Source organism: Phytophthora sojae (genome assembly GCF_000149755.1).
Source record: "Phytophthora sojae unplaced genomic scaffold PHYSOscaffold_9, whole genome shotgun sequence".
Classification (NCBI taxonomy): domain Eukaryota; phylum Oomycota; class Peronosporomycetes; order Peronosporales; family Peronosporaceae; genus Phytophthora; species Phytophthora sojae.
In genome coordinates this window covers 891,396-919,198 of record NW_009258123.1, presented here as the reverse complement: position 1 = coordinate 919,198, position 27,803 = coordinate 891,396, and the positions used below count along the sequence as shown (strand labels likewise).

The 27,803-nt window shown below is 53.2% G+C and overlaps 8 protein-coding genes across 8 annotated transcripts; 2 read left to right on the top strand and 6 right to left on the bottom strand.

The window, feature by feature from the left end:
- Positions 1 to 5,587: 5,587 nt before the first annotated feature.
- On the bottom strand, positions 5,588 to 5,920 carry Avh1b-7c (avirulence protein 1b; the record flags this gene model as incomplete). Its single annotated transcript, XM_009536245.1, has 1 exon — positions 5,588 to 5,920. One exon carries the CDS (start codon positions 5,918 to 5,920, stop codon positions 5,588 to 5,590), a length of 333 nt encoding a protein of 110 aa, XP_009534540.1.
- Positions 5,921 to 8,012: 2,092 nt separating this feature from the next.
- PHYSODRAFT_523900 (hypothetical protein) lies at positions 8,013 to 9,511 on the bottom strand (the record flags this gene model as incomplete). The annotated part of the gene is made up of 3 exons (XM_009536244.1): positions 8,013 to 8,162; positions 8,376 to 9,173; positions 9,227 to 9,511. The coding sequence occupies 3 exons, from the start codon at positions 9,509 to 9,511 to the stop codon at positions 8,013 to 8,015; spliced, it is 1,233 nt and encodes a 410-aa protein (XP_009534539.1).
- Positions 9,512 to 19,558: 10,047 nt separating this feature from the next.
- On the top strand, positions 19,559 to 19,891 carry Avh1b-7b1 (avirulence protein 1b; the record flags this gene model as incomplete). The annotated part of the gene is made up of 1 exon (XM_009536243.1): positions 19,559 to 19,891. The coding sequence occupies one exon, from the start codon at positions 19,559 to 19,561 to the stop codon at positions 19,889 to 19,891; it is 333 nt and encodes a 110-aa protein (XP_009534538.1).
- Positions 19,892 to 21,554: 1,663 nt separating this feature from the next.
- On the top strand, positions 21,555 to 21,985 carry PHYSODRAFT_338436 (hypothetical protein; the record flags this gene model as incomplete). Its single annotated transcript, XM_009536242.1, has 2 exons — positions 21,555 to 21,751; positions 21,829 to 21,985. 2 exons carry the CDS (start codon positions 21,555 to 21,557, stop codon positions 21,983 to 21,985), a joined length of 354 nt encoding a protein of 117 aa, XP_009534537.1.
- A 902-nt stretch (positions 21,986 to 22,887) lies between these two features.
- Positions 22,888 to 23,121, bottom strand: PHYSODRAFT_523420 (hypothetical protein; the record flags this gene model as incomplete). The annotated part of the gene is made up of 1 exon (XM_009536241.1): positions 22,888 to 23,121. A coding segment is annotated over one exon (234 nt), but the record flags the coding sequence as incomplete, so codon positions are not given.
- Positions 23,122 to 23,415: 294 nt separating this feature from the next.
- PHYSODRAFT_521662 (hypothetical protein) lies at positions 23,416 to 24,006 on the bottom strand (the record flags this gene model as incomplete). The annotated part of the gene is made up of 1 exon (XM_009536240.1): positions 23,416 to 24,006. The coding sequence occupies one exon, from the start codon at positions 24,004 to 24,006 to the stop codon at positions 23,416 to 23,418; it is 591 nt and encodes a 196-aa protein (XP_009534535.1).
- Positions 24,007 to 25,280: 1,274 nt separating this feature from the next.
- Positions 25,281 to 25,877, bottom strand: PHYSODRAFT_387838 (hypothetical protein; the record flags this gene model as incomplete). Its single annotated transcript, XM_009536239.1, has 1 exon — positions 25,281 to 25,877. A coding segment is annotated over one exon (597 nt), but the record flags the coding sequence as incomplete, so codon positions are not given.
- Positions 25,878 to 26,501: 624 nt separating this feature from the next.
- Positions 26,502 to 27,247, bottom strand: PHYSODRAFT_523587 (hypothetical protein; the record flags this gene model as incomplete). The annotated part of the gene is made up of 2 exons (XM_009536238.1): positions 26,502 to 26,757; positions 26,868 to 27,247. The coding sequence occupies 2 exons, from the start codon at positions 27,245 to 27,247 to the stop codon at positions 26,502 to 26,504; spliced, it is 636 nt and encodes a 211-aa protein (XP_009534533.1).
- Between the last annotated feature and the right edge of the window lie 556 nt (positions 27,248 to 27,803).

The window sequence follows — 27,803 nt, the reverse complement described above, 5'->3', positions numbered from 1 at the left end:
GGTGAGTACATACATAGCGCCACCCTTCGACCGAGTCTTCATCGGACCCATCACATCCGTGTGAACGAGCTCTAGTGGACGCGATGTCTTCGTCTGCGAGCGCGATGGGAAGTGCGCGACCGTCTACTTGCCCTTCATACACCCTCCACACAGAGACTTCGTTTTCTTCTGAGTCATCGGTACGCCCGTCGTTGCCAGCCGAGTCTTCGCAAACGAGTCCTCGTTTGGGTGTCCCATGCGAGCGTGCCATAGCTCCCACTCATTGTCACCCCCCGAGTACTCGGTGTAATACGATATGTCTTGATGGCAGTCCAACACATACGCCTTTCCGATCTTCTTCCCCGAAGCGATCGCCCTCGACTTGTCCCAGATCACACACGACATGCGCTGGAACTCCACACTCATGCCTCGCTCAGCCAACTTTCCGACCGAGAGCAACCTTCGGTCGAGGCCAGGTATGTGAAGTACCTCGACCATTCGAATCTGCTTTCCGTCGATGCCCGTCAATCGCACCGACCCAGTCCCAGCCACGCGAATCTTCTTCCCATCCGCGATGGTCACGTACATGTCCTTCACCATGGCCGAGTACTCGAACATGTCGTCGCGGTGTGGCGTCATGTGCGCCGCCGCACCGCTGTCGATCAGCCACCCAGCTGATCGATCCTCCCCAACGGCGAACACCGAGTCTTCGTTGGTGCCACCGTTACTTTGCTCCGGACATGTGGCCGACTTGGTCACAGTTGAAACACTTGACCTTAAACCGTCCGACGTTTCGCCCGCCGACGTTTCGTCCACCGAAGCTACGTCCGCCGCCGATTGGCCCGCCGACGGTTCGTCCACCGAGGCTTCGTCCGCCGCCGATTGGCCCGCCGACGGTTCGTCCACCGAGGCTTCGTCCGCTGAGGCTTCGTCCACTGTTGTCCTTCCGGCCGAACCTTCGGTCCGAGCCCTTGCATCCGAACGATGTAGCCTTCAGCGCACGCTCCGAGGTCTCCTTCTTCTCCTGTCGCTCGTACTCCTTGATCAACTTCTCGTTGGCGTTCTCGACGATCGATGCAATCAACTCATACTCCGCCGGCAGTCTGCTCAGCAGGATGACGAGCTGTCGGCTTTCATCCAGAGGCTCACCGAGGGTTTGCAAACCCACGATCAGCTCATCAAAGCTGTCCAGATGCTTCGCCATCGTTGCGCCGTCCCCCATCTTGAACTCGTGGAGACGACGAGTCATCGTCACGCGGTTGTGCATGGTCGTCCGATTGTAGAACTCCCGCAGAGTGTTCCAAGCTTGGATGGCCGAGGTTGCGGACCGAATCTTCGTATGGTGCTCCACCACCACCCCTTGGGCGATGAGTCCGAGCGCCTTCATGTCGTTCAGCAGCCAGACCTTGGTCATCTCAGCCGGGTCCTTCACAATCTGCACGTGTGCCAGCAGCCCCTTCCTCGCTAGCGTCATCCGCACAGCGAACTCCCAATGGAAGTAGTTGCCGCTTCCCAGGATGACTTCGGCAACAACATCGGACTTCCCTGTTTCCGTCGATCCTCCTGAGTTTGTCAAAAGCAGATATGAGGACTTCAGGTTTCAAGTCACTGCAATCTAGCACTGTAAGTGAACACGCTCGGCTGGCTTGCGACAGCCGCTATATTATTTTGGTTTGCAGTGAGGCTGACACGAGTAGAGCCTCACTAAGAAGGCTCTTAATACACGTTCGATTCTGCTTGTGGCTGCTTCTGGCTGCTTGTGTCTTGCCGGTGAGTCTTCTGTTCGTGGGTGAGCCCACAAGTAATCTGGATGCGCGCCTAGCTTTAATCGTCATCGCGGAGCCCTAGTAACTTCCGCCAGCTATATCATGCTTCTACAACGTACTCTAAGAGTTGTTTTAACTGCATCGATTTCGACATTGTCACTACTTAAATGTATAGTTGTCGGGAGCCTATAATAGCTGGCCCGTCCGTAGCAAGCGTATTCATTTTCAAATAGTTACTTTTTGATTTTAAACAAGTCACTTCTGAACATAATGTTGGCGGATGTTGCTGTCACGAGTAAATTTCAGAAAAGGTACATGCTTGTGACTTGCTTGTGACAGTGTCGTCCACTACCCCTATAGATTATTGGAGGTGAAACCGATAGAGTACTCGGGTTTTAGACCACCTCCACTCCTATCGTCACGCGTTTCTTTTACTCCACAGACATATTACCCGCCATTTCTCTCCATCATTTCAAGCAGCTCCAGCGTCTCGTGTACCAACCAGGTTCATGCGCTTTTCTTCGGTCGGCGGCGAACACCAGCGCCTCGTAGATCGACGCAGCCTCCGAGTACCCATCTGCTTGCAGTAGGACTGAAGTTTCAGTTTTCAGTGAGGTACATCGATGTTACTTAACACATTTTGCTAACGACATAATATATGACTGAGGTTCGCAGAGTCCTTCAGCTCGCCATTCACGTAAATTCCAAAGGCCCTTGAACTTCTCGTGCCGGATGAAACGCAGCGCGAGTGCGTCGAAACGTCGAAATAGTAGACCCCCAGCACCGTGAATCGCGGCCCGTGATACCAAATCCAATGCAGCCGTGCCTTGCTTGATGCAGAAACTTTCCAGTTGAGGCTTATTGTGGGCGGGAGTGTAACGGTCGCTCGAGAACTCTGACAACATGTTGGACCGTAGCGCCCACGATGAAAATCGGCGAGAACCAGTAGTCCGGGATCGGTCTGCGATAACGATTTTGCCCGCGAAGAGCTGGCGGCCAACGTCTGGCAAGTTGTGCAGCCTATCAGAGGTTCCACCGCAGACAGTCGGTCCTCTCAGCAACTCAACGGAACAACGCGACTGAATGCTCCACTAGTATGAAGTTATAAACAAACAAAGTCGTGCTGTGCACGAAGAAGCTCTGAAATTTCGGCTGTGAAGTCCACACTTTTAGCTTCAAGTGTCTGCTACTTTGTTTGCGACGTTCACGCTTTCTTGGTGCATCTTGCTCTAGGCTACTTGCACTTTACGTAGGTGCTCGCCATCTTCTGACAAATCTCTTGGTGCTCGTCACTACATTGACCGTTAATTTTTTGTTGAAATGTGGATGGTAACTTGCGCAACCTAGTATTGTGAATTCCGGCCGAATTTTCCAAATCGCGGCGGTTTGGAGACCCCGCTCCGATTGCACTCAAGTCGTTTGCCTAATCTCCTGGCCCAAATCATATGGTCCAAGTGCCCGCATGTCAAGGCCAATTCGTACTTAAACGGGCGCTTTTAACCAATCCTCGGAGATTGGCCGGAGATTTGGCTCGGGCGCCCGCGGAAATTTGGAACAGAACACACAATATGACGGAGAGCGCAAGTGCTTTCGGCACTGAGTCGAAACACGCTGGTTCAGTTGCTCCAAATCTCTGGACAACCTTCATCGGTATCCTGTGTCTTTAAACAATCTTTTCTTAAATTTTAACTGTACACACCCAACACATAGTGTATCGCCCGTACTTCTCGAGCATTCTCCTGAGCGGTGCCCCTGCCGCGCAGCGTGCACCTGATCCATTTTGAACAGGTCATCGTTCACTTCCTTGCCAAGCCTCAGCATTTCAGTCTGAAGTCCATTGCGTTCAAGAGTGGGTGAGATAAATAAAGTTTTTTGTATAAAATCTTCATAAATAAAGTTTTTTGTATAAAATCTTCATAAATAAAGTTTTTTGTTAAAAAATATGAAGTTTAAGAAATGGGTGACCCGTACAGCAGATATGCAATTCAAGCAAAGAGGGCGTCGCTAAACTCTGATATATGTAATTAGCGCGGAAAGTGGTATCACCGGTAGACTCTGAAATAAATTTCAGAGAACAGTGGATTATTCTGGGATAGCAGTAAAGCTGCTAGCGCAGCCCACATCCGATTGTTTGAAGCCGATCAGATGAAGCCTCCCTATAACGTTAACCTCAAAACAAATAATGCTGTGGACTCAGAAATGCAGATACTTAAATGGGAGTATTGAATTTCGTTGAAGTTCTCAGGTCAGAATCTCTCAATCTTAACAAGAACCACCCAACCGCCGCTCATTCCTGAATTTGCTGTAGCGAGCTCTCTGCATTCGATTGAGTATGGGTGTTGGACATATAGAAAGAGTTGAAGACGCTGGATCTTGCTGTTCTGCTGATAAACCGCTGCCGCTCTTCTCGCCCTCACTCACGAAGTCACTAGAGCTTCATCTCACAGACAAGGTGCCGATCGTTAAGAACATTTATTTAGGAACCCTACAATTTTACTTACACTATAAACACAATATGTTTTGTAGATTCTTCAGATCGTTTCGCACGCCAAGGCCCCGCGCTGTGAATTGTGCTGCAGCAGGCGAAGTCTCCAACTTCTAATTCAAACCCTACTCTCTATTGGTGAGAGATCAGAAGTATATATCCATATATATGGTAAAATGTGGAGCTAATATTTTTGTAGTATTGTTATATTTGTCGTAGAACTGGGTCTGCAGATTGTAGCCGCGGACGATCATGACCACAATCGTCAAGAAGCCCTCCAGAAATTCTGGTGCCCATCAGGCTGCTGGTGCGCACGTTGCCTGTCAGTGCTGCTGCTGGAGCAAAAACAAGAACGCAACGGTGCGCACTCAGGAAATTATCCATATCCGGGCCCTATCAAGAGTTTTAATGCTTTGATGTTGCATTTACTTGCATTTGCAGGTACCGCAAGTTGTCGCGCAAATACCACCCGGACGATCGAAGCCACTCATCATGGTCGCGTGCGCTATCGAATGTCGGACCCGGAGTATCGTGAGACGTACGACGGGCTCAACGTCGCGTACGTGCTTTTCGGAGGAACTGTTCATTCGAACGATTATTGTGTGGGGTTTATGGTGACAACGCTGCGTTGTTTTGATTCGTGCAGCAATTTCGAGGGTCAGCGTCTAGGGCTAACTGATGAACTGGGTGGGTAGCATTGTAATGCTGGCCGTGAGCATCAACCCGATCTCATAGCTGCACCTTGTCAGTGACTAAGGCGGTTGCTGCGAGACTGCTATTCTTCTGCGGGCGATGGCGGGCATCAATCGATAAGGTAGCATTTGGTAGTATGAACAGGTGGCAACATGCTAACAACGCAGTGTACCATAAAATACGTTTTTATAGTGGTCTTGTCGAGGTTACACGTTATTGTTTTGACAACAACAACAATTAAGTGTGCCTTGAACTATTTCAGAGTACTGGTGGATGTGCAGTTACACTTTACGAAAATTGAGGCATGCGCGAAGTTCAGAATTAGCCTATGGTGCACTTCAGTAAGCAAGATTGAGACATATAAGCTCCTGCTCGCTTAACAAAGGGCTAGCTAGAACGCCTTTTGTTGTTGTATATTTCTTGTCCCCGCTATTGCGCCAGTAGAGGACAGCTTCCTTGGAGCTTTGACACTGCAATTTGCTAATCAATTATACAACCGCCAGCGTGATATTGTTTGAGAAGTTGTAATACGACTTACCAAGCTATCCCAGCCTACACGAAGCTCTAGTACGCCGATTTCAGACTGAACGATAGCAATATATTCCCCGTAGTGTATTACATCGCTGTCGCGTATTCAAGCGATGGAAGTGCATACTAGGCCTCGCTACATGCCGTCCGTGTTCATGCCCAGCTTCTTTGCTTGCCTAATAAGCCACTTGTGCTGCTCCGTTGGGCTCATGTTCTGACCCTTCGTGAATTTTTTCGAAGTGAGCTTCGCCCAAACCTTCGACCAGTCAATTCGCTCTTCATCGATCTCGTCGTTCTTCTCGACACGGCGAAGCATTCGCCCGCCATCTGCGTGAGCGGAATCAGCGGTAGCAGGGGAGGCCTCGTTCTCGACCTCAGCGATATTGGATGCCGTGGCCGAAGGGAGGGCAGCGCCGCTGGCATGGAGAGAGGCCGCGATGACCGCCGCGAAGATGAAAGTGAGACGCATAGTGGTTGTCGGTTCTTGAGGTTTTGGACGGAAGTCCTGGCGGGGTTATTTGCAGGGCTGTGGTGGTTTGCTCGGGTGCCGTGAAGCAAATTGTGGAATGAGATGCTCTCGAGGTTCGTCCGGCACAAGAGTGGGCTCCGCTACTGTTTGATACCTAGTCTGCATGCCCTGTACAGCAGAGTCCAAGCCTCACATATCGGATCTTGCTATCAAGTGTTTGTTGAACCGACAGGCTTGGCTCAGAGCCGTTGCAAACCAAGAGCAAACAAAGCGCGGTTGCGAATGATGGCGTTTCGGATGTGTACCTCTTTTCTTGCATGAGTTATTGCACAAAAGTTGGAAAATGCCACAAAGTGATTCACAACATGTTATGTATCAAGCTTTACTACGCATTATAGGTGTAAATCGATAAATCGATAAAGGTTACAGTACTGCATGCATCCGTATCCTCACTGTCTGGTGAAGGGAGAAACAGCGCATCACGGCGTTCTCGAATTGCGAGAACCGTTTGAAATACATATGACGATAACACAAGAAGCCATTCTATCGTCACCGATTGGAAACACACGTGAGGAATCCCTGAGAACTTTGCTGCACTATTTGAGACAATGCTACAATATCGAGAGCGTAGCTTCTTCTTTCCAAAGCGAAGGGCGCACTAACCGTTACAAGGACATATTTTTACCATTATAAGACTTACACTGCGTGGGGGGCCCGCGGTTAGCCGGTCAGGATGCGGAGAGGCGGGTCTTAGCTGCAGGCGAATTGCCGAAGAGGCACTCCTACCTAGCTGCATCTACTGCTGGGGCTGTCTGTCGCTGTTGGCTACCCAAGTGTAGCGAACTCGTATGATCCGACAATGATTGCTTCCTCCTCGTGCTCTCAGAGCAGTCAATGGCGTGGAACGCCGCAGCTGTTACACCGCGTTTCTTTTTTCTCAGAGCAACACCGCGATTTGTTGGCCTAGGACATCTTCGAAGTCTTTGACTCAACGATACATGAGGCATCTTACAGTACCTCAAACCTATTTCATGTATCAAATACTGTACGTGGTCCGGCGCAGAGGTCCGCCAATACAGTATCATATTGGATTGCACCTACTGATAAAAACTGCAATTTCTTAGCAAACAATAATAAAAATTCCCGCAATTTATATTGCAATTTATATGGTGCGCCTAGCAAGTCTACCCCTGCCACTGGTGCCTGTAGGAACCCCAATTGGAATCACCGCTCGGTAATCGACCGGCCAGCTTACACCAAGCTCAGCACGATCAAACTCACTGATGAGATCTTGAGGCAGGTCAACTGCGGGCTGCCATGTTAGCTCCGCATAGCCCACCCAGCCAACAAAATAATAAGCGGCACCTGCTGGATTAGTTTTTTTCGCGTAGATCGCGTCTACTGTGTAGAGATTGGGACCTTCGCCGAAGTCGGATGAGTTGTCTTCTAACGAAGACGTATCACTGTCGTCCACGGCTGGACCTGAACAGCACCATGGCGTCGACAGCGCTTCTTGTCGGAGAACTTCAAGAGGGGCTGGAACAGCTTGGTGGCGTGCCTGCCGGTCGAGTGCCCGCTTAGCTGCCGCGAGAGCGGCAATTTGCTTGAGCCTCTTGCCCTTCTTCGGCATCTTTGTTTTTCCCAAGTGCATAGCTAGCTAAGCCAATAATCTAAGGTAGACGTGTGTTGAAGTGCGTGCTAATTGGCTAGCTATTGTAGGAGTGTTTCAAGCAGTATATTTTTACACTCATCAAAGGTATGCTGAAGATAAACAAGGATTGATCTATAATTATTTATTTCGGGCCGACCATATCTTTTTAGAGGGGGATATAGGTCAAGATAGGCATACGCTCGATATGAAATGCATCTTCTTCATCAATATGCCTCTGTCGAGGCTGGGAATACCTGCGTTGAAAAGCGGACATACTTGGTTACATAACTACGATTTGACTTGGATTGAAAATACAGTATTAGTGTCGTGGCATAATTTAAAAAAATTCTAAAAATATGAGGAGTGTAAACTTCAATGTTAGGGATGGTCTTATTGAGTTATGTAGCTAGAACGCTCCCCACTATCAATACCGCTGCTAGTTTAGCTACCCTGCTGCTTGCTAACTCGGGCTACTGTGGAAACGTCCCACATGCCGCGGTTGACCCGGAGAAACGCCAGCTGCTCGAAGTTGGCCGGAAGCATAGATCGACGCTGCGGTGTCAATACCAGCTTGCACTGAGAGAAAAGCCGCTCGACCGTGTTTGACGTCGGAGGAACCATTTTCACGAGCGGCATGTGACGTGTGGTACTTGGCGCTTGTTTCCTCTTCTTTCCCTTGCCTTGGAGCAACATCGTCGCGTAGTCTTCTTCCCGCTCCTTGCGCTTCTTTCCTGTGCGTTGTGCCTGCTCGAACCGCTTCAAAGCTGCTGTCTCCGCGGACGATAGAGCCGTGCCAGAGATGACCTTGACAACACCCGATTCGAATGCAGGTGTATGGACGATCTTGGCGGTCGACTTCAGATGCTCTGACATGACAGGGTACTCGGCGATGAGGGAGTCGAACATCAGGCGTACCTCTCCCATATCGGCGTCCTCGCGCTGAAGCCGCTTACAGACGCTCTCGAACTTCTTGAGGTGCTCAAACAGCGCGACCAACTTCCGGTGCTTCCCGCCGGTTGGGACCATTTCCTCCACGGCGTCGACCTTCTTGATCTCTGCGCGAATACGAATGTACCCCTCCACCATTGTAAACGTCGAGGACCAACGCGTGACGTTCCGCTTGATAGGGACGAGATCGGTGTACTTCTTCAGCTCGGCACGGTTATTTTCATGACGAAGTTCCACCATAAGGTTGTTGACTTCGTCCAGTAAGTCGCCATACGGCTCCATTAACTTGTTCACAGCCAGGTTGAAACGATGACTGGCGCAGCCGACGAGGGGGATACCCATCTTGGTTGCAATGGACTGGTTAGTTGCGCAGTTGTCCCCCACCAGAAACCCCACCATGTCGCTGGTCTTGTCGTACACATCCAGGATGTTCTTGAACAGCTTGATGTGAGCGTCTGCCGTCTGATCGCCATCTTCAAGGGGAGAAATACCAAGTAGCGGTATGCGCAGCTTACCAGCTGTCTCGTAGACGGCGTAGAGAGCAACATAGTGAATGCCAGCGTGGGTCCAGCCGTCTAACATCAGGGCGAAGAGCTTTCCCATCTCTTTCCCCAGCTTCTCGCCGACTTCAATTGCGATCCCCTCCATGCACTTCTTGACGGCCTTGGCGGTCACAGATCGGAGCTTGCTGATGGTGCATCTTCGACTTCGTGGACGGGCATGTTGCGTTCGATGATCCAACGGACCCATTGGAAGAGATGGCTGGCTTCCTCTGCGACGAAGCCGAACGCTTGAAGAGATCGGTCCGAGCTGGCCTGGAGCGACGCGTACGTTGCCTCGTAGCCAGCGTGCTTCCATGCCAGGTGTGCCACCAGATTGGAGTAACCTGACCCAGCCAACTGTTTGCGCACGCTGTTACATAAGTTGCAGCTGAAGAGGCCTCGGCCACGCGAGGTGTAGAAGAAGGCGGCGAGTTGCTTGTTGGCGATCATTGCTATCCTGTGGAAATGGAGATATGAACTGCCAGTGGAGCCGTATTTGCAGGCTGCGGAGTTGGTTGGAGCACGTCTCCAAGCCAGTCATTTGCGTTGGGCGAAATGTGGTGTGGTTAACGCCGTTTTTGATGTCATCGGAGGCTGGATATAACGGGGTTACATGGAATAGTGACCCTGTCACTATTCCGGGATGGCTACATCGGTCACTCCCCTGGATAGTGGCCCAAGTGGCCTCAGAGCCAACAGATACATTTTGAATGACACAAACTATAGGGAACTTAAGATTTGTATGCAGGCAAATCTGTACCAACCTATAAATACATTCAGTCTTAGATCTACCGCTTTTCAAGTCAAGTCGTCCCCTTCAGACCAGGGACACGTGAACGGCTGTTCACTTGGAGTTTGTATACTCCTGCTTCCTCTGTTAAGAAGTGCTGTGTGCCCCGTCACACTTGGTAGCACTTGTAGTCAATCCTACGCCTACGCGGGTAGATTGGACTACCTGAATCCTCTGTGGTCTCATCGAGTGAGCCAAGATGGATCGTACGGAGTTTCCCCATCTGAACGACTCGCAGTACGAGTCCGTTCGTAAGATGGCAGGCATCTTTGGGACAGATGCCCTGCGTAGCTTAGCGGCGGCGACGCCGGCTGAGCAGGTTGAGCGTATCAACGCGTTCGACACCTACGAGCGAGGGCTCATCGCCCACGTTCAAGGGCTGCAGGCCACTGCGGCCGCGCCGAAGCCGGTGCAACCGAAACCCCTGCGGCTGAAGGTTCACCCCTTCGAAGGGAAGGAAGGAGAAAACCTTCACTTCTGGGTTCGAGAGGTTGAGCTCGCGATGGACGCGGCTCTCGTCTCGGACGAGCGACTCCGTGTCGCCTTTGCGCTCTCCAACCCTAGTGGTCGCGCTAAGAGTTGGGCGTATACGCGCGAAGCGACGACGCCTGGATGCTTCGCATCATGGTCCCAGCTGTGCGAGCAGCTGCGGGCCGCGTTTCTTCCGGCGAACTACGAGTACCGCAAGCGTTCGCGCTTCCTCGCCTGCAAACAAGGAAGGCGCGAGCTGCATGAGTACATCCAGGAGATGCGAGTGCTCACTGCCTCTTTGGTGGGGAACCCCCTGCCTGGACACATCAAGGTGACCGTGTTCATGGACGGTCTGCGTGTCGGTCCTGCCCGCACGCAACTGTTCCGTGCGCAAGCAAACACTATGGAGGAGGCGATTCAGATCGCCCTCCAGGAGGAGTACAGCCACAAGCAGGCTCGTACCCCCGCCACGGTATGGCAGAGCAACTCTGCCTCTGGCGGTGCGCCTAATGGTAACTCCGGCAATGGAGCGATCAACGGGCCGGTTCCCATGGATCTGGGCATGGCCGAGCAGAGCGACATTCGCTGCTACGGCTGTGGCAAGCTTGGGCACATGAAACGTGCTTGTCCCACGGGAGGACCGAAGAAGAAGTTCTCTTCGAAGCCCTTTGGCTCTAGGGGTCGCTGGCAGAAGCCGCGCCCCAGGAACCAGGGGAACGCCGGACACCAGTAGGGGCGGGGCGCCCTACTGGGGAAACACTAAGTCTTCATGAGGGGCATGCGGGTGGCGCACGCCATGGGGACTTAGCCCCTGAGAGTCTCTGTACTCTCGAAGCGGAGAAGGGCAGCGGTGGGCTGCTTGTGGTGCACGCGAGTGTACCGGGATACGATCATCCCTTGAGAATCTTGATCGACCCTGGGGCGTCCAAGAACTTTGCGCGCCGCCAGACTGTCGCACGCAATCGCGACAAGTACGCCGATGCGCTACGAGTCAGCAAAGGCAGCGGGCTGGTCTCGGTAAGACTGGCCGCCGGTACGGTGGTAGAAGTACCTCAGGTCCACATGGACCTCACTGTCAAGTTCGAGGACTTCGACAGCACGGAGCCGTTCTTGGTCCTAGACATGGACAAGTACGACTTGATCCTTGGCATGCCGTGGCTGGAGAAACACGAGCCTGGGATCGACTGGCGCGGCAAGGCCATCGGGGCCAGTCGTCCCCCACGCTCTGACAGAGCTTTGGTGAGTCATGTTCCCACCTCTGGCAGCAACTGGGGCGCCCGCGAGGGCCGCCAGGGCGCAGCAGCGTCTAATGAGTTCTTCGGGTCCGTCGAGACTGACGACGACTCCGACCGGGCCGGACAAGGCCTGAGAGTGGAGGTGCCGGACAGCACCTACCAGGTGGGTAACGTAGGTCCACACGCGGGTAACGAAGTACCGCAGGCAGCAAGGGCTGCTGGAGAAGGCGCCGCTGGCGTTGGCGTGGGTAACCAAGTTCCACGCGAGGTCACTCAGACCGTAACGGATGAGGAAGGCACTGCAGGCGCCTCCGATGTGGGTAACATACTTCCACAGGAGGTCACTCAGACCATAACTGATGCAGGAGTCGCTGGAAGCGCTCCTGGTGTGGGTAACCAAGTTCCACACGGCGAGGTGGGTAACATAGTTCCGCTCAAGAACAAGGCGGGTAACCAAGTTCCGCTCAAGGACAAGGCGGGTAACGTCGTTCCGCACGAGATCGAGAAGATCGGTGGTGCCGTCAAGGCGGCGCCACAAGACGAAGACACCCGAAGGTCACGTCGTAAGCCGGGCCTAGTCGTGTGGCCGACGACGCCAGTCGCCAGCGACTCCGAGCCTCCAGCCAAGGCTCCAGCCGCCGAAGAGTGTTATCACATCTTCGACGGCGTGACCGGTCGTCGGGTCAAGACAGGAGCTGTCGAGCTTACAGCTCTGCCCGAGGTTTCAGAGTTGCTGACCCTTGAGGAGCTCGCCATGGAGGACTTCTTGGCCGAGCTAAAGGCCGGGGAGATCGCAGAGTTGGTTCTCCTCCGACCGGAGTCCACGTCGGCCGAGTTGTACTCGTCCTCTGTCATGGACCAGGCAGTCCTGGAGGAGTTCCAGAGACAGCGCGCGTCGCGCATGGGCTCTGAGATTCTTAAGAACCCCTGGGACCCGGTGTACCACTTGGCGAAGGAGTTCGAGGACGTGGTGTCCAAGGATCCACCGTCCAATCTCCCTCCGGACAGGGGAATCAGGCACGAGATCGATCTCGTGCCGGGCACGAAGTACTGTGTCACGAGGCAATGGCCTCTTCCCCGGGAGCAGTGTGAAGTCATTGATGCCTTCTTTGCCGCCAAGGCGAAGGCAGGCATGGTGCGGGAGTCGAAGTCCCCGCACTCGACGCTTACCTTCTGTTTTCGCAAACCGAACGGAAAGTGACGTCTGGTTCATGCTTATTACAAGCTGAACAGCGCGACAGTGCCTGCGCAGACACCGATCCCGCGCAAGGACGTGTTGCTCAACAACATGGCCGGCTGCACGCTGTATAGCGCGCTGGACCTGGTGGACGGATACTACCAGATCCTGATGCGCCAGAGCGACATCCCACTCACGGCTGTGAGCACGCCGAGCGGTATGCTCTGGGAGTGGCTGGTCATGCCTCAGGGGCTTTCTAACGCCCCGGCAACGTTCAATCGCTTGGTCACACAACTGTTCCGACCTTTGCGTGCGTTCACACAGATGTACTTTGACGGCATCTTCGTCCACAGCCGTGCCGAGGCAGGCCAGACGGCCATGGAGGTGCATCTCCAGCACCTTCGACGTGTGTTCGAAGTCATGCGGGCGAACAAGCTGTACGCCAACATCGACAAGTGTGTGTTCGCGGCTGAGGTGATCAAGGTCCTGGGCTGCTTCGTCAGCAGCGCCGGGGTCCGGGCGGACCCGGAGAAGGTGAAAACCATCGCGGCTTGGCCGCCACGTCGGTCGCAGAAGGACGTACTACAGTGGTTGGGCCTCGCCAACTACCTGCACAAGTATAGTGCAGGCTACGCCGAGCTGGCACGGCCCTTGTCGGATCTCCTGAAGAAGGATGTCGACTGGCGCTGGGAGCGTCGCCATCAAGATGCTTTTAACGACATCAAAGCGAGCTTACAGCGCGCGCCAGTCCTGGCATTGCCGGACGAGACGAAGCCTTTCAGCGTAGTCTGACTACGCAATTGGCTGTGCGCTATTGCAGGCCGACGATGAAGGCCGCGAACGGGTCATCTCGTTCCAGTCCAGGCAGCTCAAGGCAGCCGAACGGAACTATCCAGTCCACGACAAGGAGCTACTTGCCATGAAGTACGCTCTTGTCAAGTTCCGAGTGCACCTCCTGGGCTCGACGCCCTTTGTCGTTTATACAGACCACGCGTCCTCGCGGACTGCCATCAACACGCCGCATCTCTCACAGCGGATGATGCGTTGGCTGTCATTCTTCGCGGAATACAACTTCCGTGTCGAGTACAAGCCGGGCAAGTTGAACGTGCTTGCCGACGCGCTGTCGCGCCGACCCGACTACGAGCTTGCTCATATTAATCGGGTCACGACGGATCTGTATGATCGCATCAGGCTGGGGTACCGAGACGATGCCAGTCTCGGACCTCTTGTGTGGTTCTTGGCCGCTGGCTCGGAAGCCAAGGCCGAGTGGCTCACGCCCCGACAACGTGCAAGGCTGCACCGCTATGAGTGGGCTGACGGTTTGCTCCACTATAGGGTCGAGCCGGAGGATCCTCCCCGTATTGTCGCGCCCAACGACGAGGATCTCAAGTACGACATCCTGATGGAGGCGCACGACGCTCCATCCAGTGGCCATCTCGGCCGTGAGAAGACGTACGCGTCTGTCTCGCAGATGTTTTGGTGGCGTCACATGTACAAGTGGGTCGCCTCCTACGTCCGTACGTGCGAGACGTGCCAGCGTGTGAAGCCTGCCGGTCACGCCTCGGCACCATTGCATAGCCTGCCGGTCCCAGCGGACTGCTGGAAGTCGATGAGTCTCGACTTTGTCTTCGGACTTCCGGCTGATGACCGTGGCAACACTGGTGTTGTTGCCTTCGTGTGCCGTCTGAGCAAGATGGTCCACTTTGCTCCAGTTCGTGACACCGTCACTGGCGACGAGGTCGCTCGCCTGTTCATGGACTGTGTCTTCCGACACCACGGTCTGCCCGAGACCATTGTCTCTGATCGAGACCCGCGGTTCACCGCTACGTTCTGGCAGACGCTGTTTCGCCTTCTCGGCACACGACTGTCGATGTCGACGGCGGACCACCCGCAGACGGATGGCCAGATGGAGCGCGTCAATCGCGTGCTCGAAGACACGCTCCGCAGTATCTGCGCGGAGATGCCCCGCGCTTGGGCTGATCGCTTGCCCATGGTTGAGTTCGCACTCAACAGTGCGGTACATGCATCGACGGGCTTTACGCCCTTTTACCTGGACGGGTTGCGCCACCCTCAGGTGCCGCTCACATTACGAGGCAGTACCGGGGCTTCGGTCCTAAGTGGGGGAGAAGCTCGGAAAACCTTTTCCTCCCAAGTCTCGGACGTGAGTCCAGCCACCTTGCGGAAGCAACTGTCCTCGTTTACCGAAGACAGGCTGAACATAATCAGCAGGGTGCGAGACATCATGGCGCAAGCCCAAGATAAACAGAAGGAGTACTCTGACCGAAATGGAAGAGGAAACATGAACGTGTTTAAGGTTGGGGATTTAGTTCTCCTAGATACTAGAAACCTACCGCTAAACACTGTTAGCTCGGTCGAGAGCAACCAGCTGAAGTCACGGCCCTCAGCCGGCATGGCGCGGCGTACACCATAGACTTGCCCAAGTCGATGACGACTCACCCGACGTTTTACGTGGGTCGTCTTAAGAGGTACCATGACCCTCTGGCTCTGGCTGCCCCGCAGGAAGCGGTGGGTGGTCCGCTGGAGAAGAGCGCAGCTCCTCGAAGCGCGGCGTCGAGTCGCGGTAAGGCGCCTGATACGCGCGCTGGTCGTAAGACGGCGCGGCGTACATCGGAGCAGCATACGCAGGGGCCCCGTACGAGCCCTGGCCAAACTGGGCCTGATACGAGTGGGGCTGCTGCTGCTCCGGATACGGCGCGTGGCCATGAAGCTCGGCCCGAAGGCCAGCGAGCTGGTTTCGCAGCGAGTCGTAAGACGACAGGTCGGCTCGACGATCCACACGGCCATGGAGACTGCGAGTTTCTTGATAGAGCGAGGCAACATCCTCACGGAGCCGCTCCACGGCACCAGGCTGACCAGCACGAGCGGCAGCCTCGCCACCAAGGCCGACGCCAAGCGCGATCTCGAGGACGTACACACGGTCCCGGAGAAGACGAATCTCCTCTTGCTGCAGGGCCACCACCTGACTCGGGGCCCCAGCATACGGCTGCGTCGCCTCAGGCTCGTAGCCATGGCCATGCGAGGCCACCGCCGGCCCTGCTTGATCGTAATGGGCAGATCCACTACCACGTGGAACGAGTCGTCCGAGAGCGGCGGCTCCATGGCAAGCGCCAGCTGCTCGTGAAGTGGAGGGGTTACCCTGAGTCAGGGAGCCCGTTGAGCAGCTCCAGGCAGACTGCCCGAAGGCTGTTGCGATATGGGACGAGAAGCAGCGGCAGCTTCGTAAGTAGTCCTTGGCTTCTCGGCCGGTACCCGGGGCACGGTAGCAGACGTAGTCGCACCACGCCCACGCTCTTCACGAGCTTTGGCTCTCGCCTCTTGCTTCAGCTCGTCCATCTTCGAGTGGAGCTTGCGCTTGCTCACGAGTTGAGCGAACTCGATGCGGAGCTCGCGCACGTCCAGGATTGCGGACATAGTGCGATCCTCACGGAGTTCTTTGAACTCTTGGTCGGAATACCCTTTGCGGTGGATGTTGCGCCAGAAGAGGTCTTCCACCTCGCTCCAGGTCATGTTGTCATTCGGCTTGACCCAGTGGAAACCCCACACAGGATGGAGTCCACCCTTGTCCTCCGGCTTCCTGCGAAGGGTGGTGAACTCCTTCAGTGTGAGCTTGTGTGGTGCTAGTAGCACACACCGGGCGACTTCAACGTCGCCAAGAAAGAGTGGCTCTTTCTCAACAAGAGCACGCTCATAGGAACCCCTCGAGGTGTACCCGCCGATAAGGCCACGAGGAGCCGAGAGCTTCTCCAACAGCGCTGGCGCACCAGTGCCAGGCTCGGGCGGGAAGTAGCCCTGCGGGTACGTGGCATCCCCGCCTGAAGAAGACTCGATGGCAGTCGTGGCAGTCGGCTGCCTGGCATACGCACCCGAGCTAGCAGCGTGGTATTGCTGCTGCTGCTCGTCGAGGTTGTTGGAGAGCTCCTTGGGCTCGTGGACGGCACCCTCCTCGTCCTCAGACTCCGAGGCGATGAACAGCTTGGAGCTGGAGCCGCGAGGCGACCTGGAAGCTGAACGCTTCTTCGCCTTGGCCTCGGCGGCCTTCGCAGCGGCAGCCGCTTTCGACGCTTGGGCACGCTCACGACTTTGTGCCAGCGTCAGATGCTTGGATGCCAGCACCTCCTTGGGCTTGGACACCGCGTCGCTCGGCGACTTCATGGCCACGACCCCAGCGTCGACCATGGCGACTTCGTCGTGCGACTGCTTGCTGTCGCCTGAGCCGGACTCGGCGTCCTCCGCCTCCTTCTCTGACGAGGCCTTTACGTCGGCCGAGGCGTTGGTCATGTCGCCTGCCGCCAGCTCCGTGCCTTCGGCAGCGTGCGTGCTGCCCTCCGAGACGTTCTCGTCGTCGGGTGAACTCTCACCGGAGTACTGGACCATCGTGCAGTCAAAGACGGCGGCTTCCCAGTCGCGAGCCGGGCTTTTATGGCCCCGAGGACTCTCCTCCTTGCCTTGTGTGGCGTCAGGAGACTTGCTCCGAGCCCCGGCCTGACGGCCACTCTCCGGCGTGCTGCTACGAGAGCGCACCACCTCCTCGGCCGCCTTCGTAGCCTCCATCAGCGCGGACGACTCGTCCTTGGCCTTGGCCGCCCTAGTCTTCGGCCCTATGGCCCGCGGTTTCGGAGGTGCTTTCGCACTGCGCTTTGGAGGCATGCTTCCAGTCGACGTGGAAACCCTGCGGCTTGCTCGGCGATGCGCCAGTTGCTCTGTGAGGCCCGGGAGCCGAGGCGCCAGAGCTCGCGCCGTTGTCGATGGATTTCGACTTTGCGAGTGAAATGTGAGTCACCGGCGTAACCTTTTGGTCGATAAGATCGAATCTCAGTGGGGGAGGATGTAACGGGGTTACATGGAATAGTGACCTTGTCACTATTCCGGGATGGCTACATCGGTCACTCCCCTGGATAGTGGCCCAAGTGGCCTCAGAGCCAACAGATACATTTTGTATGACACAAACTATAGGGAACTTAAGATTTGTATGCAGGCAAATCTGTACCAACCTATAAATACATTCAGTCTTAGATCTACCGCTTTTCAAGTCAAGTCGTCCCCTTCAGACCAGGGACACGTGAACGGCTGTTCACTTGGAGTTTGTATACTCCTGCTTCCTCTGTTAAGAAGTGCTGTGTGTCCCGTCACACTGGAGATGACGCCATCAACAGGAAGCTTTGTACAAAAACTATAGGAGTCCAGCCAAGGCACTTTTATGGAATTTATTGTCAATAATTGGGCCAATTTAATATTGTACGGGGACCACTGTAGCCCAATAATAAAATGTATATTGAAAAAACTGATTATGTATTGTATTGCACTATTTTTTCCGACCTCTGGTCCAGCGTAATAGTTGCCGCTTTTCCACCTGTAGTGTCTCTCAGAACAACGTCACAATCTGCGACGTCAGAACTTCTGACAGAACTTCTGTGCACACCTTCTACGAGCCCTGGGGAGAGCCGGGCTCCTGGGCTCTTGAGTTCAATAGGTTAAGTGAATGGAGCCCTCCAGAACTGTGAGCCCTCGTTAAGACCCCCCCCCCCTCACCTGTGTTAAATATCTCGCTGATGATTGGCCGTCATTGAAGTATCTCCAGGTTCTAACCTGAAAAGGCATAGGAAAGAGGGCTTCTCCTTGAGGGAAAGGAAGGACGATCAGCGACGCTGGGGTGGCCTCGTAGCGGCTGTACACATATGAGCGGCGCGAGATCTTCTAGTGTGGTGATCTTTGAGCTCGATCTTCTAGCGTGGCGCATCGATCACGCGAAGTTGCTCGCCTTAAGTCTAGGTAAAGTTGGCCAATCAGATATTACTATGAAGAGCCCGTCATAGATTTGAAGCTAAATTTGGGGGGAGCCCGAACAAGGGCTCCTTGATCTCGTACTTACCATGAGGGAGCCCATTTTGTGCGACTTTTGGCTCTCGTATTAGGGGGAGCCCACTTTTGAAGATGACGGGCTCGGGCTCGTAGAAGGTGTGCTTCTGTGGGTCCCCAAAATCGTGAAGCTGTTGACAAAGATACTGTAGGCATCTTACCTCAGCTTTGGCAAGTATAACTCCAGTATGATGTACCGGCACCTATCTTGACAACGAATGAGTTTCATCGTTAACATGACCTTGATAGCGAATGGATGAAGACCTCTAGCCAGCATAGCGACGAGTTGGAGGGTCTGAAACCGGAGCTCACCCCAGTACTGTCACCCTTACTAGTGAGTAGGAGTGCACGAATTGCCAAGTTAAGAGAGGGCGCCTCTTAACTGACGTCATGTAAAATAAATCGTTTACGAATTTTGCGAAACAAACAAAAATGAACGTACACTCTTTATGGAGAGGTGATATCAACAGCGCGCTAACTGCAGCGGGGACGACGACAGGCCCCCATCACTATTTTTAACTAAACGATTGTTTTGTCACAGATTGTGACAACACCGCGATTTGCTGCTTTTCCACCTGTAGTTTTCAAAACAACGTCACAATCTGTGACTAAACAATCGTTTAGTTGAATGCAAGAAAAGAGGTACACATCCGAAACGCCATCATTCGCAACCGCGCTTTGTTTGCTCTTGGTTTGCAACGGCTCTGAGCCAAGCCTGTCGGTTCAACAAACACTTGATAGCAAGATCCGATATGTGAGGCTTGGACTCTACTGTACAGGGCATGCAGACTAGGTATCAAACAGTAGCGGAGCCCACTCTTGTGCCGGACGAACCTCGAGAGCATCTCATTCCACAATTTGCTTCACGGCACCCGAGCAAACCACCACAGCCCTGCAAATAACCCCGCCAGGACTTCCGTCCAAAACCTCAAGAACCGACAACCACTATGCGTCTCACTTTCATCTTCGCGGCGGTCATCGCGGCCTCTCTCCATGCCAGCGGCGCTGCCCTCCCTTCGGCCACGGCATCCAATATCGCTGAGGTCGAGAACGAGGCCTCCTCTGCTACCGCTGATTCCGCTCACGCCGATGGCGGGCGAATGCTTCGCCGTGTCGAGAAGAACGACGAGATCGATGAAGAGCGAATTGACTGGTCGAAGGTTTGGGCGAAGCTCACTTCGAAAAAATTCACGAAGGGTCAGAACATGAGCCCAACGGAGCAGCACAAGTGGCTTATTAGGCAAGCAAAGAAGCTGGGCATGAACACGGACGGCATGTAGCGAGGCCTAGTATGCACTTCCATCGCTTGAATACGCGACAGCGATGTAATACACTACGGGGAATATATTGCTATCGTTCAGTCTGAAATCGCGTATAATCCACTGTTTGTTTATAACTTCACACTAACGGTTTTTCCCGAATACAAGACCTGTAGGAAATAGAAGTCCGGTCAGGAACAGGTTGGAGTTACTGAAAATAGAAGTCATGTACCAAATAAAAGACCGGACATCTATTTTTTTATAAATGTACTCAAACATTTAGTTTTTAAAAATGTTCGCCCGAACTCTGCTTTGGAGCTCGAGCTCATTCCAACCCTATTGGTTTTGCTTCACAACGATACGATGTACCTGGAAAAAGCAATGAACTGTGGCCGTCAACCCGTCAACCGATCTCGCTACATGTACTCCATCAGCATTAATGTCTTAGACAAAGATCTACATGTAAACTGCTAAAGAAGATGAACTGAACGACTGTTTATTTTTTCGTGACGAGCATTGAACGCCTACTTGCGCTTTTGCAGCGTCTTGTACGGCCTAGAACTTACTTGTGTGGCCCAGACACTTCGTTCAAAACCCTTTTAAGCTGCTGCTGCTGCAAGTGCAGGGCAAACGGATAGCGAAAGCGGTTAAACCCCCGCGGCTAATGTACTCGAGGGGCTGCTTCTTACCCAAAAGCTTATCGATGTGAGCTTGAGCGTACCTCCAGGCACCCTGATTTAGCGGCTCTACCTAAGCCTAGACAAAACTTCTTGGCATCTCGACTTGGCCAGCTTGTCAGTCATGAATCGGAACGGCGTCAATGCTTTCAGACGAACCAATGCAATGATCCCGGGGTTCTTACTACGAGCGAGACGCTCCTTTGCGAGCTCATAGACAATTTGACCAAGAAAAGTAGATCTTCCTTAGTACAGAACCAGCCTTGATGCAACACTTCCATGAAATAGAAGTCCCCACCCGAATACCCCACCCGAATACAAGTCCCCTCGTCAGAATTGTTCGGTTTGCAGGGGCTTATGAGAATTAGAAGACCGGCTTATTTTCGGTAAATCCGTTAGTGGAGCATTCCGTCGCGTTGTTCAGTTGAGTTGCTGAGAGGACCGCCTGTCTGCAGTGGAATCTCCGATAGGCTGTACAGTTTGCCAGGCGTCTTGTCGGTCATCTCGGTCTTGCTCTTCGCGGACAAATTAAGTAGTGATGGGGACGTAAACGACGTTAACTGAAAACCCATCATTCGGCGTATCTATATCATAGCTTCAAAAGTTGAGCAGTAGTTTTGATGTAGTTCTAGTGCGAGTTTCGTAATTTTAACGCCAGATGCATAGTTATGACTAGCATACGTTTACACTAGCTATTGCAAAATAGCAAATTCGCCAAAAAAAACCCTATCATACAGCATATACTATATGATAGGTAAAGGTTAACGTCGTTTACGTCCCCATCACTAAAATTAAGGCTTTACTGGAGCGTTTCTGCATCGAGCAAGGCACGGCTACATCGGATTTGGCATCGCGGACCGCGATGCGAGGTGCTGGAAGTGTACTATCAACGTTTCGACGCAAGCGCGCTGCGTTTCACCCGGCACGCCAAGTTCAAGGGCCTTTGGAATTTACGTGAATGGAGAGCTGAAGGACGCTGCTGTGGCATCACAGCGTACTGCGAGCAGATGGACAGTCACTCGGAGGCTGCGTCGACCTACGAGGTGCTGATGTTCTCGTCGAAACTTCGACTGCCGCCGAATTTCACCGAGGAAAAGTGCATGAGGCTGCTTGAACTGACGCTGATCGGTGGGGAAATGACGGAGACTTCGTTTGTGGAGCAGAAGAAGCGCGTGACGGTCGGGGTGGAGGTGCTTGAGCCCGAGTATTCTGTTCCTAGATGAGCCCAAAAGTGGCCTGGATGCGCGTTCGGCGTTGATAGTCATGCGGGATGGGGTGCAGTCGATTAGCTCGCACGGTGCTGTGCACGATCCACCAGCCCAGCATGTCATGCTGTGAGCTGTTTGACGGTCTTCTGCTGCTTCAAAAGGGCGGCTACACGGCATACTTCGGTGATTTGGGTGACGACTCGGCGAAGATGCTGGAGTACTTCGCCTAAATCTCTGGCACGATGGAGATACGACCGCAGTACAACCCCACCGAAAAACTATGGAGCTCGAGGTTACGGAGCTCGAGGTACCAAAAATAGACAATTGGATATGTGGACCCAAAATTTGAATCACCCTAAATTTTCACATTTGCTGATCTTGAAATTAGTCTAGCAAGTTGCAAGATGCGGCACGGCTGCTAAAACAATATTGTACTGTACTTACAATCGATGGATATGCAGGAAGCTCGAGGTCGCTGATGGGCCCACTTGAGGGCGCATCGAGTTCGATGCTGAGCCACTACCACCGTCTGAGTACGAATTGGTGTGGAAAAAATCTGAACATTTCTGGCACGATCTGCATTTTTTTATATTCAGAGGTCTCGCTGAGCAGTGAGATCTGAGCAAGGTCAGCCTGCATAATGTCTCACTGTTATCTAATCTAGCGCCACCTTTATTGTCCTCCGAGAGCTATCAGTATTATATATTCCTCCACATTCTTTGATCTACGAATTGGAGGCCAGCAGTGTTTCAGAATCTTGTAGCAGGTACTTGTAAATAAACGTCCCCGACCTGTACAGTAAATCTATACATCGCTGAACATCGATGTATTCCTGCTGGAACATACCCGGGTTAAACTAAGGAAAGCATATGAAGCATGTAAGGATCTTTCATTTTGAACCGAGGTGCATTTTTGGACTGCTCGATTTCCAGCTCGACTTGTAGCAATGGCTGAAAATGGAAATTCGATGCGATCTACATGCAAACCAAGCTTGCAATCATATACGCGCCAGCATAATCACTTTCAGTTGTCGTCGTCTTACTTGTTGGGGGCGTGCCGAACCCGGCACAAAGTTGAAAATTACATTGCAGCGCCTCCACAGCCGGGGTGTGGCGTGGAGGTTGCCCCTTGATTACGTTGCCTTGGCCATCATGTCGCCCGCCATCCGTGCTGTTAGTTGTGAGCTCATTCTTGTGTACCGCTCAACGGCGTCCGATCTCCACCTCCCGAAAAGCTTGATGACCAAGCTGTCGTAGCCCGCATTGAAGAGTGCTGAGGCACCTCCGCTACGAAGTGAGTGGGAGCCGTAACTGTCTGGTTCGTGCCCAATGAGTTCAGCTGCGTGTTTCAAAGCACTGACGAGGTCTCGGACTTGTAAGTTGTGGGTCCGCGTAACTTTGCAGAGTAGTGTCCGCCCTCGCGCCAATGGAAAGGTGATGCTGAACGAGATACCAGCACGCCATTACTGGGCAGCATTGGGCGTGACCAGACCGACCCAGCACACGAGTACATCAATCACCAAACTGATCTGTCTTGCTGCCACGAAAACGAATTTGAACCTTTTTCACTCGATCGATCAATTCTTGGTCGCGGCCTTGATCATCCAGGAAGCGTACATCGGACCTTTGAATAGCATATTCTTTTACCCTCGTGCCGTCAGCTAGATACTCGGAGCGGCGCAAAAGAAAGAAGAAACCCAGCACCGAAGCCCCCCAGATGACTCAGTGCTGGACACAGGAAAAATCGAGGGAGCTGCGCAATTTTCCGAGGAGATGCATGGTGACGGGGGCCTTGGGGTTGGTTGGAGGGTCTTCTCTGCGCATGCCGACGACAGCAAGCTGGTGTCCGGGGGACAGTTCGACTTTGTATCCGACGAAGCGCTTGTGATACCACGAGATGTGGCAGAGTTTGGAGAGCATGGTGGAGGTAGAATTGCCTCTTTCGGACGAGTTCCATCCGAATTTCCAGCAGTAGATTGCGAAAAGTGCGAGCTGATATGAATGGCGCTCTTCGTCCTTGGGTAACCATTTAGGCAGTCGCATTTCCGTGCACCATCGCACCCACTGTGACCAAGTAGCTGTGTATTTAACGTTTGATGACGAGGCCAGTGAGGGGGATTGAAGTCATTCGAGAAGTTCGTGTAGAGTTTGCGAAAGATTGGCGGCACGGCTGTCTGTTCCCACGACACAGAAAAATTAGTCCACGCAGTTTTATAAGGATCCGTCCAGGCCCTCGATGCTGCGTCTGCCATGGTGTTGGTCGACCCTGGTAAATGCTCCACCGATACTCGTAAGTTGAAGTAGGCTTCGGCTAGACCAATTGACCTGTTGATTTCTTGGATGAGTTCATTCTTTGAGGAAAGTCGATTGCTCCACTGCACTGCTGAAATATTGTCACTCCAACACTTCACGTGAAGCATTTGGCCGGACGAATTGCTTGACCACGACGAACCCCAGGTCCACAGTGCCAATGCGATGCACAGATGCTCCCGCACATTAATGGAGAAGCTGTTGAAATGCGTGTCATCGTTGGCGATTAGAAGAGTCTCGGTCTCGTCAAAATTTTCTTGGATAAATTTATTTGCGCCAGGGTCCAGAATCGCCAAACCCATGTTTGAAGCATCCATGTACATTTCCACATCGGATGGAGGGAGATCACCAAACATGATCAGGGGTAGCGCAGCGAAATTCCCATGACCCAGGATGTTTTGAAACCATCGTAGATCCGCCTTCGCCCCGGCGGAGAGTTTTACTTTTGCAAACCGTGGTGCGGCGACTGCAAGTGCTTGCGGCTGTTGGTAAAATGGCTTGGCGGCCCGCAAGCAAGTTGACACATGTCTTAGCGTACCCTAGGAGTTTTTGTAGATCCGATTTTGTAGCTGCTAGATGCTGAATCATCGTATTTACTCGTTTGTAGCGCCTTATTTTGTCAGCTGGCATCGATATTTTGTCAGCTGGCATCGATACTGTCCGCCTTTCCGTGTTCCAGAGCAGACCTAGGGCGACGAGTTCGGTGCTCCAGTTCGAGAACTTGGCATCATTAAATGATCGGATTCCCAGCACGGCTAACATCGCATGCCGTAGGGTTGCTTCTGCGAGATGTAGCCGATCATTGACGTCCAGCTCGACTAAAATATGATCATCTACCCATTCGTAGCCAAAAAAGGGTTCGGTATCTTCGGAATCAGCGACTGTGGCAGGTGAATTAGTTGTCATCAACCACGAGATGGCACGTCCAAACAGCCCATAAAATGGTGGGGATCCCGACCATCCGAAGGGGGCTGCTAAGTCGATCAGTACAATCTTGAGGTCTGTCACCAGAGCTGCCATCCGAAATACTTGAGATGCTATAGACATTAGATGTCGGTATGCACCTTTCACATCGCCTTTTCAGGATACATACGCGGACACCAGGATGACGCGTAGCCAAGTGTTCGATACGTCGAGCAATATTAGTCACTGGCTCGTAAGTGAGGGCTGGCACCGACTTTTTCTAGTAGTAATCGTTCGTAGAATTACCAAATGGGTACGAGAGGTCGTGAATGGTTCTCACTTCAACAGAGGGATCCACGTCCTTCTTCTCAACCGCTACTAGTGGGCTGCAGATTACGTTCGACCATCGCTCCAGGATATCGGCGTCGACAACCATGTACTGCCCGCTATCTTGGCCCGCGCGGTTGCTTTTACCGACGGCTTTCAGATGTCGACGACACGACCCGTGGTTTTTGGGTGGAGGCCGAACTGGTTTGGGGCCATCGCCCCACTGTGCCTCGATACCTTTCGTGGCGATATTGATCAGGAGGTCTAAGTGTGGGTACCCACGTAGTACATACCGCAAACGATCCGGGTCAAGCGCCTTGTTTGGTCTACAGTCAGGTAGAGTTTCGCCCCTCAATAATTTTGCCGCGTCCTCCACGCTTAGCTGTCTCGATCGAATTATCTCCGATAGCGAGCGGCACGCAACCATGTCGATGACCGATTTGTCAGCGGAAGTAAAATGCGATCGTCGCAGCCCCCAGTGGCGGTGTAGCTGGGATTTTCGAGCTTCGTCTCGAAGAAGCCTTAACTCGAGCTCGTGCTGTATGGTAATAGCAGACTCCCGTGAGAGAGATACCAGATTCTGCGAAGCGGTGGAGCTGTAGGCATGCGCAGCATTATCATGGGACGAAGTCATCCTGGCTTGATGAGGCGCAATAGAATTCGATTCATACGCCGTGGTAGGATGGTGAGGACTTTGCTCAGGTTTTGAACGGAGATTTTCTGCAGCATCCACAGCAGTCACTATTTGAGGCAGCACAGATGTGTTACCCCAAGCAGTGGCACTAGGGGCAGGCTCAGCGTCGTTCTTAAGAGCAACCGTGCGTAATATTTTGATATCTGATCTGGAACGGAGATTTTCTGCGGCATCCAAAGCAGCCAATACTTGGGGCATCTCGTGGGGGTTAGCCCAACCATCAGCGCTGGGGGCAGGCTCAGCGTCGTTTGAGATTCGAGTGCAGGTTGTGAGAGATGTCTTTGACGTGGAACGGAGAGTTTCTACAGCGACCACACTAATATCGCCTGTAGGTGCCGCAAATGCACTACGAGAACGAACATCAGCGGGGGTAGGCTCAGCGTCGTTCAACTTGGGTTTGCATTCAATTATTTGGCATTCTGATCGATTCGATATAACGTTTGCAGGCTTCGTTGGGGAGTAACCGGATCGGAGCGTCATGTGTGCCGATGGCGACCGAGCAGCCACAGGTAGTCATAAGTGTTTGTATTCCGGCTTCAGTCCATCGAAGCGCTTCTCGATCTCGGCTTTGACCAAGGCGTCTAGCGTTTTCAAAACAAATTGGGCCCGGCCGTCGTGAGCTCCTTCATCAAGATCGGCATCACACCCTGCATTCGATAGAAACCACATGCAGAGCCGGCGACTTCCTCCCTGCGTGTCATTCTGCTTCGGCAGTTTTTGCAGCACTTTGGGCGGAATGGGGCCGTGTGCTTTCCTTTTTCCTCGCTGTCTCGCCGAGGCGGAACGGCCCAGGATGGCGTGCGTTGCTTCGACCGTGCCAAAGGGTGCTCTACTCGTTGATCTCTTCTGTTCTAATTGCTGAATTTGCCGTTCTTGGACTTCTTGCAATATTTCACGCAGAAGGGGTCATCCAGCGTGCATCGAAGTCGAATAGCACCCGGATCTTTATCCGAAGACGCGACTGCATTTCGGTAGCTTTCGAGAACGTCGTTCACCCAGTAAACAATGGCCGGTACGTCCTCCGGTTCCCAGCGCAGAGCCATAATCTTGGCCTCAATAAATCCAATGATGGCATCCGCCAGCTCAATCGCGCTAGTGACGCAGTATTCGCGCGCGAACACCTGGAAAACGCGCACCGCACCAACAACGTCGTTGATGCTGGTGGCTGCTGGAGCTGGTTCAAAGTCCGCTGTTGCCGAAACGTTCGAGAAATTGGCACTGCCCGAGTCTATCCACTCCATACGTTTCTTTCTGTCCATGAAGCTGAAGTGCATTATCGAGAGACCTTCAATGCCAAACTGGTAGTCGTACGCGCGAGTCAACACGCCTGGGAGAGACTTGCAAAGCAGGGCACCGGATCGGATCTGACTATGCACATAAGTATCAGGGTCCTTACCTCTGTGGCGCTCCGATGTTAGCTTGTCGTGAACTTCCTGGCGCTCTCGCTGTGGCGAAAACGCATACTTGGACTTCTTGGTCGTACTCTTGGCCTTGAACGGCGACGCCAATGGTGGTAGCGGTTGTTTTTCTTCATCATCTGCTGATGCACCGGACGCTTGAGTCCTGGACTGCTCACGGAAGTTCAGGAAACGGTCGAGTAGTTCGGGGTCGTGACTTAGCCTCGCTACAATCAGGGCATCCTTGTGGAGAGAATCAGTGGCCTCTGTGGTTCGGCGTCTTTGGTATGGAGGCTCAGCAACTTCCTCACTGGTACCATGGAAGGATTGGCTGCGTTTTGATCCTGCTGCTTGCACAGTGACCGGAACCGGTCTGGAAATCGGGTCCGATGCATCTGGAAAACCGTCGTCATCATCG